Below are 9,709 nucleotides of genomic sequence, written 5' to 3'. Positions count from 1 at the left end.
GCATGTTGTGAGTGTTGTAGAATAGTTGAAGATTGTATTGATAGATCTATCTACAGGAACATAATATAGTGGTGGGTCACGTGATCTAGTGGGATCGCTAACCGCAACAGCCGTAAGGGCCAACACCCCCTCTCAAGATAACAAGAATCACATACAAAAACACTCAAATCATCAAGATAGTCTGTCAAAATCAAATACAAATGTAAAATTAAACATTCTCAACTTTTACACCTGTAAGGCCTAGCAAAACCATGAATCGCGCAAATGTCACATTATCTAGAGGTTTAGTGAGTTCATTCACTGCTATCTGAGTGATGAGAATGTATTCTAAATCAATGACCCTCTGATTCAACTATTAACATGAAAAATGAAAATGTGTATCAATGTGCTTACTTCAGGCTGTAATGACTGCCATCTTTGTAAGATCTATGACACTCTTATTATCAGTGAGAATCTGTATCAGAGATGTAGTGATGAAGCCAAGCTCAATTATGAGGTTTTAAATCCATGTTGCCTCGCGGACCACCTCACTAAGAGCCACATATTCAGCCTCATTGAAACTTAGAGATATACAAGGTTGCTTCACTGAATGTCATGAAATTGAGCCATCTGTGAGCTTAAAAATGTAGCCAGATGTTGATTTCCTATCACCATTCAAGAGGCCGGCTCAATCAGAATCCGAGTAGCTGAAGGGTAGGTAGGAATCATCAGGGAAATCAGGGATAATGAAAGAATCAGTAGGAACAGAAAAATCAGTAGAAATGAACCCCTCATACAGGCCATGTCTGTAGAAAATACCCAGATTCATGATCTCTTTCAAATAACATATAACATGTAATAGAGCCTTTCAACATTGAGGTGTTGAATCAATGTTCTGTTGAGTGAGTAGTGAGGCAGTGTGAGTGATATCAGAATGTGTTTTAACTGTGAGATATTGCAAGCAATTCACACCATGTTGATATCACTGAATTGTGAAATCAGCCTCTTTCTCAGATATAGGGAAATCATCAATGCAGAATCCATTCTTCATTGATATTCTGGTAACAGCTGCATCATCAAGGTAGAAATCTTCAATAAGGCATTTGATATATTGACAATGTGTTAAATCAATTCTCTTGTCTGAACAATTGATCTTCATACTCAAATACTTGATTGGCTGGTGTAGATCCTTGACTTCCAATTTCTCACTGAGCATACTCACTAGCCAATTGGCATTCTCAGGAGCTTCAGATATGATGTTGAGATCATCAATGTAGATCATCATATAGAGGTGATGTCTGAATGTATGATATCAGAGTGCCGGATCATGGGCGCTGACTGTAAATCCGAGATCACTCAACAGAGCTGTTAAGTAATCATACCAGATCTTCACCGCAGGGTCCAGGCTGTATAGACTACTCTCAACCGCGCAGACAAGTGTTTTTGGCAAACCTGCCTCAAATTCAGTGAGTTGCCTCATATAGACCTTCTTAGTGAGGCGCCCATGAAGATATGCCATCACTATATCCACTTGATGGAGTGTTCAACCGCGTAGTGCTGCTATTGCAAAAAGAATATGATTGGCAGTATCAGTGATGACAGGAGTGTAGGTCTCTTCTCTAGAACCCTTCTTAAGCCAGTTACCACAAATCTGTTGAGGGTCCCGCGGTTGGTCGGCCCTTCTACCAGCAGTGCGCTGGTGGTGATTGAGCTCTTTTGCCCCAGTAGCCTACAGGTTATAGCCCGGATGGCACGTTTTTCTTTTTAGAATGTTGTACCAACATATTTTTGACATGGATAGTTCACCTTTTTTGGAAAGACTCTCACTCTTTATTAGAGATATTTCATTTTCCCTGAATCTGCCAGTCAGCAGATTCATATACTTTATTTTTTTTTGAGAAAGCATGTTCTTCATTGTGAAGAATATCACTTTTTATCTTTTTTTTTTTACACATCTAGGAGAAGCAGAGTCACCTCAATATGAGTGATACACCTGTTACTTCAGAGTCCAGCTCAAGGCCCAGGATCACACACTCCACTAGACAACTCATTGATAGAATGATCACTCATTATGAGAAAGCTCCTGACTTGCAAGATGAGGCTGAGATCAGTTTTCATCAGAGTATGGAATTTGATGATGAGACAACAGAGAAACTTCAGGACAAAGGAAAGCAGAGTCAATCTCAACATTCATCTGCAGAATCTGTTCATTTCAACTCATCAAATCCTTCACCATCTCTCATCTCTGAAATGCTGACTTTTAATGATGATCTGAATCAACCTATCTATTGCACCGCAGGCAATCTTATGAATCTTATACAGATGATGCTACAGAACCAGATGGCTGCAGCTGAAATCACTCAACATCTCACTACATCTACACAAAGAGACATCATGAGGGATGAGTTGTGGGAATACCAGAAGGAAGTCAAATATGCACTAGACATCAAATCAGTGATCACATTTGATGGCTCTAATTATGAAGCCTGGTGTGTTGATATGTTAACTGATATGAAAGTTATTGATGAAACTGACATTCTATTAAGAACTTAATAAGAATCCCCTTTTACACATTATATCAACTCTGAGAAGTGAAGGATTCATTCTAAGTCTCTATATAGGTGTATGCTATCAAGTCTTGTTGGAAACATTCAAACTACTATTGAAACCTTGAAAGCTGACAATGCTGCGGCCCTGTGAGACAAGATCAATGTGGAATATGTGATATCACTGATAGAGGAACAAGTTAATGTCTTCAAGAAATTGACAAAATTACAAGTCAAGGAGAATGATTATCTTACTTTTCAGAGATGTTTTCACTATCTTGTTACTCATCACAAGAAGCTCTGTCAGAGCACTGAGAATATATATCATGATCTCTTTCTCAATAATCTACAAGATTATCAAAGATCATTTGTTAAGACATATTTGAATGAGTTTTTCTTCACTGGCCAGGGACTCATTATCAACATTGATATTGATAATTTGATGAAGCAACTGATCAATCATACATTTAAGAAGATTATCACTGAGTGAAAAAAGCAGCCTCAGACTGATTCTGTGACTGCAAAAAAGAACAAGGACAAAGATAAGAATAAAGATGAGGATAAAAGCACACCTGTATGAAAGTGCACTCACTGCAGAAGATATGAATATACTGTTAACAGGTGTTTCATCTTACACCCTAATAAAAAGAACAAGAAGAATGACAAGAAGAAAGAGAAGAAGAATGACTTGATAAGTTCTCAATCAGCAGTAAATGCAGCAATTATGAAGATTGAGTTCTATTTCTCTTTCACAGTCACTGGAAAACCATTCTCTAGATCTTGATATTTGAACACATGTGCAAGCCTGAATATGACAGATGAGCTTCATTCTTTTTCAAATATCAAATCTTTTAATGATAATATCTCTGTTGATTCTGCAACTGAGAGAACTGAGTTTATCAAGAAGATTGAAACTGTCATCTTAAAGATTGAGAGTGATGATATTAACTTGCAGAATGTTCACTATATTTCTAATATTACAGTTAATCTGCTCTCATTTATAAAGCTTGAAGATCAGGGATTCTGATTTACATTATCTTTCACTATTTCCTCATTTTTCATTTGCAGAGCTCTGAATGATGTTATTTTTCATGCAGTTCAGATCACTCAGAACAACATATATAAGATTAATAAGTGAGAGTTCAATGAGAATCTCAATCATCTGAACAGAGCAGTCAAGTACATTGCAATGATGTCTCATGAGTATGATTTTGATTGAAAAGTTGATCTTTCTGTGACTGCTGCTACTACTGTTAATAACATTGATTCTACAGTTCTGAATACAGGCCTCAAGAATACAAGAATATCAAAGACTCTTTTGAACTAACACTGTGATCTCAGTCACATTCACACTGATGCTATAATTACTATGGTCAAGGATTCTCATACTGAAGTCATAATTAAAGATTCTAAGACTAAGTTCTTTTGTGAGAAATGTGTCAAGACTGATATAATGTGAGATTATTTGAAAACACTGATGTCTAGATCTATTCAACTCATTGAGAAGGTTTATATTGACCTTGTAGATGATGAATATACATTGAAAGATCTCTCTGATCACCTCTTAGAGTTCTGTCAGAGAATAAAATACTGAATGCTTATCATCTGTGACATGACTCACTACTGTTGAGTGTATTTTTTAAAGTTCAAGAATGAGGCTGTTCAATACTTTGAGTTGTGGCTCAGATTCATGAGTAATCTTGAGTATACAGCTTCTGCTTTTCTACAGACTGATATTGATGATGTTTTTCAATTCACATGTATGCACACAGTTATGAATTCATATGATATCAAATGAGAATCAACAGCATCACATTCACCACATCAGAATGATGTTTCTGAACATGAGATCTGTACTATCATGGAACAGGTTAGAGCTGCTCTTTTGAAAGGTAATCTCTCTAAGAAGTTCTAGACAGATGTTCTAGAGATAGTGATTACAATAATTAATAATACTCTCACATCTACAGTTCTTTACAACTCAAAATTTTGGCCCTCTACTGCAGAGATCTCTGTGATTCCAAGTTCACATAAGATTTCTTGATATGCACTTATGAATATCCCACTGAATGTAAGGCATTTTCACTGATTGAGTGCAGAGGTTTTTATTCATTTGCATGAATCTCAGTGGCCCACAGATAAGCTTTCTCCATGTGCCGATTTCTATTGTATCATTGGATTCAGTGACACATCAATATATCGCCTATGGCATCCTGAATCTGACAAGATTATTGCCAGTAGTGATGTGAGGTTCCTGATTACTGAAAAACCGGTCATTACATCTGTGGAACCCATCAATCATATTGTTGAACTGGTTGTTACATCTGTGGCACTCACTAATAATGTCAGTGTACTGGAACCTGATATTCATCTGGTTGATGATGATGAGGACACTCCCGATATTGATGATCCGAATTCCACATGGTTACAGCCCGCGAAATCACTGGCTACTTACACTCTGAGCCTCATTACAGGTAACCTCCCGAAGTCCTACAAGGATGCCACATCTCGGCCAGGGGGGGTAGAAGATTATTGGAAGAAGTCCATGCAACGCGAGATTACCGACCTGGAGAGACGCAATACATGGAGTTTGATCCCTAGATCTGATGTCCCGAGGGGTGAACCGATTGCTCCGGGCCGTTGGGTGTTCCTTGAGAAAGATAGGCCCGCGGACCCGAATGCCGATCCTGATGGTATTCTTAGGAAATCGCGTTGGGTGATTTTGTAGGCTACTGGGGCAAAAGAGCTCAATCACCACCAGCGCACTGCTGGTAGAAGGGCCGACCAACCGCGGGACCCCCAACACCCCCCCTCGGACCAGCTACCACAGAGTACAATACTTCCCCTCAGTGGCTCCCTTCAGTGGCCTCCCCACAATGGCTCCTTTTAATAATGGACTCAGTCAGTCCTAGGGCTCACGGGACTTCTAGGGCACACTCCTGGGATGTCTCTTGGCACTGTTAAAATGTCCAAGGGTATTTGTTAGGAATTTTTAAGTCCATTCTGGGATCGAACCCATGCATGTTGACCACAGCGGGGCTCACGCTCAACGGTCTCATAACCTGTAGGATAGTTGAAGGTTGTATTGATAGATCTATCTACAGGAACATAATATAGTGGTGGGTCACGTGATCTAGTGGGATCGCTAACCGCAACGGCCGTAAGGGCCAACAAGTGTTTGAAGATGGATGACAAATGGAAGATTGAGCGGGCGTTGGTGCCGTTGGGTGGTTGATCATGTTAAGGCCCTGGTTGCATCACGATGAAAAACAGGACAAGCGTCGGGTGTTGCCATAGACAACCGATGTTTATCCGAAGGAACAACTTCCCCACTCCAATTTCTCGAGCGCTGACGGACCATGGTTTGAAACTCGCGCGATTTGCAACGGATATCTAAGTTATTTAATGTTTTATTATTAATCCCCCAGGTGTCTTTACCCACTCAGACTGCCCTTTGTTGACCGAATTGCGGGCCCTCTCTGCCAGTGCTGGACCGCAGATTACGGTGGGATCGCAGTTGCCGTCCCGTAAGTCATTCAAAAATAACTGTGAGCCAGCTTGCAAACGAAAGGAGAGAGCTCCGTCCGCGGCTTCAAGGGTGTTTTAACGTTCCCGAGGGTAAACAATGAGATATGGCCGATGAAGGAGCTTTGGCCAATGGCTACCAGATGCTCGAGGAGCTCGGGAGTGAGTTAAGTCCAGAATACAACCGCCATTTAATGCGTTTTGGAATCCTAATGTTTCTTCTGTTTTCCCCCAGGTGGAAGTTTTGGAACGGTATACAAAGCCATCGAAAAGGACACTGGAGAAATTGTGGCGATAAAGCATGTATGATCCCCCGTGGAGTTGACAGCATGTCGAATTTAATGTCTGATGGATGGTTTCTAATGCACTTTTGTTTGGACCTTAGATTGATCTCGAATCTAGCGAAGATGATATCCAGGAAATCCAACAGGAGATTGCGGTGCTGGCAACCTGCGCAAGCCCTTACGTCACACAGTACAGGACAAGCTTTCTTAAGGGCTACAAATTATGGATTGTGATGGAGTACTTGGGTGGTGGATCTTGTTTGGATCTGGTAATATGCGCCCTGCGATTTCGCGCCAAAAGTCTTTTACGAGAGGTTAACACTTGCACCACAGCTTAAACCTGGAGTGTTTAATGAAGCGCATATTGCAATTATCTGCCATCAACTGTTACTGGGCCTGGATTACCTACATCAAGAGGGGAAAATACATCGAGATGTCAAAGCTGCCAATGTCCTTCTCTCACAAACTGGAAAGGTTAAACTGGCAGATTTTGGTGTTGCAGCCCAACTCACAAATATTAAATCGCAACGCAATACCTTTGTCGGTACACCATTTTGGATGGCTCCAGAAGTTATCCAACAGGCGGGATACGATTTCAAAGCGGATATTTGGTCATTGGGTATTACCGCAATGGAGATGGCTAACGGGGAGCCACCAAACGCTAGCACGCACCCAATGAAGGTTCTTTTCTTAATTCCGAAGGCGCCAGCTCCAAGGCTAGAAGGCAGCAACTACAGCCAAAATTTCAAGGATTTCATCGCTCAATGCCTTATGAAGGACCCAGATCGGCGAGCAACGGCTAAAGAACTATTACGGCACAAGTTTATCCGGAGTGCTGGTAAAACTGAGGCATTGCAGGAGCTAATTCAACGCAGGCAAGAGTGGGAGGCAAGCAAAGGCTTGTCAGATAGTGTAAAATATTATGAGGAATCTATGTACGGACTCTATCTGGACATTGAAAATTTTGAAAGAGAAGTTGCTAATTGGGATATAGGGCGACGATTGATCACAAGGAAGATGAAGATGGGTGGGTGTTCGATACATTGAAACCTAGTACCGTAGCTATTTCGAACAACACACAAAAAAGAATGAAGATATCCGGACCACCAATAGAAGAGATCGATTCGGAGGAGGAACCCTTGGAGATGCTAAAAAGGATGGAACTTACAGACGTGTCAAACCTGCCGAATTCAAATAAGCCGGTGGCCAATTCCACCGTCAGGCGTTCCGCACTGTCAACAGAACGATCTCCGTCCGTGAAACGACCGAATACCAAAAGGAAATCAAGTGGGGTAAAACGACCACTTGGGTTAAACCTCAGCTTTGGAAATAGCCCGTCAACAGTTAGACAATTCCGTCGCGTATCCGACAAACAGATAGAAATGCCGAACGAGTCCACGGGGTATCCTCCTGGAATGGACGAGAACTGCGCACCTAAGACGTTATTTTCGGAAGCAAACAGCAAAGAGGCTATACTTGGCCGGAGAGTATATAATAAATCTATTGGACTTTCCTGCCAGGAGGTGCTTTCGACGACGTGGGATCAGGAAAAGCGAGAGGCCATATCTCGACTCGCGGAAGCTTGGAGTGACCTGGAAATGATTGACCCAGAGGGTCTTTACCATATTATGAAGTCGACTTGCGACAAATTGCAAGCGTGAGTTTTATTATAAGTCCCGTCTGAACTTACTTGCCCTTTTACTAACTTATCATTTCTATTCTTTTCTCTCTAGCGACCCCAAACTTTCCACTATGCTCCCCAAGCAGACTGCCGCGGAGCCTCCAGCAAAGCCAAAGCTCGTTCTTGCTCAGAACAACCCACATCTCAAGAGCCATCGGCGGCGACAATCCGAGCAGATATATTCCGACGATCATTGGCAAGGAGCAGGCCTAAATCTACCAGGACAGCAAGTTCTTGGAATGGAACATACCAAGCAACTTGCGGATGTCCTTTATGATCGATGGACAGCAGGACTTCGCAACCGATGGCGAGCTGTATAATGTTCATTTGATTTGTGTATGATGTGTAGAGGGTTGGTTTATCTTTTTGGTGTAATTGGTTTTTCCCTCCCAGTTCCCTCCAGCATACCGGTTGCTAGAAAATAGAGGGTCTATAATTTGGTAGACAGTATTGTTTTGGTGCGTGTAATATGCCTTCTTTTCTACTTGATCTACTTTTGACTTTTTCACTTTTATTTCTGGCTTTTGTACCACTGTCCCGTGTTTTTCCTTGAAAAGAAGAGGCAAATTTTCCGGCGCCAATCTTTCTGTTGTTCATACGACATTTCATCAGTTCATATTTGTTCCTCCTCCCTTTTTCACTTCAGTCATAATGCAAGCGCGCGGGAAGCCCAACGCATGGAACCAGCGAATGGGCGCTCGTGCGTATTATTTTCTCCTTCTTCGTCTTTTCCTACTTGATCTATGTATGGATGAGAAGGAGTGGCGCCTGATTTGAATGATCCATGTATAATAGATATTTAACGAAGCTGCTTCCTAGGAGCTTTGTTCAAGTTGTGTTTACGTAGATTAGAATATATTGTGAAATCCAAACAACTATACCATAGCTAACTATATAGAGTGTGTGTTAAGCGCGGCAGAGAGTCGAAAGGTAAAATAAAGGTGGGCAACGAGATGTAGTATTTTGAGATGCGCATCCAGCAGGCCAACCCAGCATAATTAACAATTTGTTCAATGAATGTTCCTGTGTGTCAAGGTAACAATGATCATTGTTGCACCTCATCGAACGAAGCATATGAAGGCTATTCCTGCGAATGGTCCTCGGCTCTCATTCTTTTGCTATCACCCCTTCACCTTAAATTGAAGGGGAATTCGCTGTCTGCTTCTCGCCGAGTTAAGATGTCTCGAATTGCAGTTTTCAAAGTTTTCGATTCCAGCTTGGGGTAAAGGCAGCACAGTGGGATGCGATCGTTCATGTTCACCAAGATAAGAAGAGAGGTGCGGGAGGGTTGTCGATATCGTACATCTGCCTCCATAAATGGGCCATCTCCAGCAAGTCTCCGAAATCTTCTCTGCGACGGTCCACGTCTGCCAGAGATAGTTTAGATATAATAATTTATAGTGGTACTTAAGTTAAATAAATATTTTATACTATTATAATAAGTATAATTGATGTGTATCTATATAATAAATACAAGCATCAAATGCTCGCTTACGCTCGCTTTTCTGCTTGCGCAGCCCCCTCTACCACTTCCACCCTCCCCCCCAACCACTCCCTACCCCCCCTTTACCACCCCTTCCACCCCTTACCCTCTACCCCCTCTACCACCACCACCACCTCTACCACCCCTACCACCCCTACCACCCCTACCACCCCTACCACCCCCACCACCTCTACCACCCCTACCACCCGAA

General features: G+C 41.8%; 2 protein-coding genes across 2 annotated transcripts; both read left to right on the top strand.

Moving 5' to 3' along the window:
• Positions 1-1,959: 1,959 nt before the first annotated feature.
• Positions 1,960-2,679, top strand: BDCG_16958 (uncharacterized protein; the record flags this gene model as incomplete). Its single annotated transcript, XM_045426138.1, has 2 exons — positions 1,960-2,468; positions 2,601-2,679. The coding sequence occupies 2 exons, from the start codon at positions 1,960-1,962 to the stop codon at positions 2,677-2,679; spliced, it is 588 nt and encodes a 195-aa protein (XP_045280921.1).
• Positions 2,680-5,826: 3,147 nt separating this feature from the next.
• BDCG_04560 (STE/STE20/YSK protein kinase) lies at positions 5,827-9,399 on the top strand. The gene is made up of 6 exons (XM_045420215.1): positions 5,827-6,212; positions 6,286-6,353; positions 6,436-6,603; positions 6,668-7,269; positions 7,329-7,991; positions 8,068-9,399. Exons 1-6 carry the CDS (start codon positions 6,158-6,160, stop codon positions 8,333-8,335), a joined length of 1,824 nt encoding a protein of 607 aa, XP_045276367.1. The 5' UTR covers positions 5,827-6,157; the 3' UTR covers positions 8,336-9,399.
• The last annotated feature ends 310 nt before the right edge of the window (positions 9,400-9,709 follow it).

This window comes from Blastomyces dermatitidis, assembly GCF_000003525.1.
Source record: "Blastomyces dermatitidis ER-3 genomic scaffold supercont1.4, whole genome shotgun sequence".
Classification (NCBI taxonomy): Eukaryota; Fungi; Ascomycota; class Eurotiomycetes; order Onygenales; family Ajellomycetaceae; genus Blastomyces; species Blastomyces dermatitidis.
Note: the sequence above shows the minus strand (reverse complement) of the source record. Positions and strands in the feature narration are given on the sequence as shown.

What these genes read in the sequence shown, in the direction of transcription:
- BDCG_04560 (XM_045420215.1), top strand. Translation starts at nt 6,158, where the DNA reads ATGGCCGATGAAGGAGCTTTGGCCAATGGCTACCAGATGCTCGAGGAG. An exon ending in AAATTGTGGCGATAAAGCAT is followed by an intron (nt 6,354 to 6,435) that starts GTATGATCCCCC and finishes TTTGGACCTTAG; the next exon opens with ATTGATCTCGAATCTAGCGA. An exon ending in ACTTGCGACAAATTGCAAGC is followed by an intron (nt 7,992 to 8,067) that starts GTGAGTTTTATT and finishes TTTTCTCTCTAG; the next exon opens with CGACCCCAAACTTTCCACTA.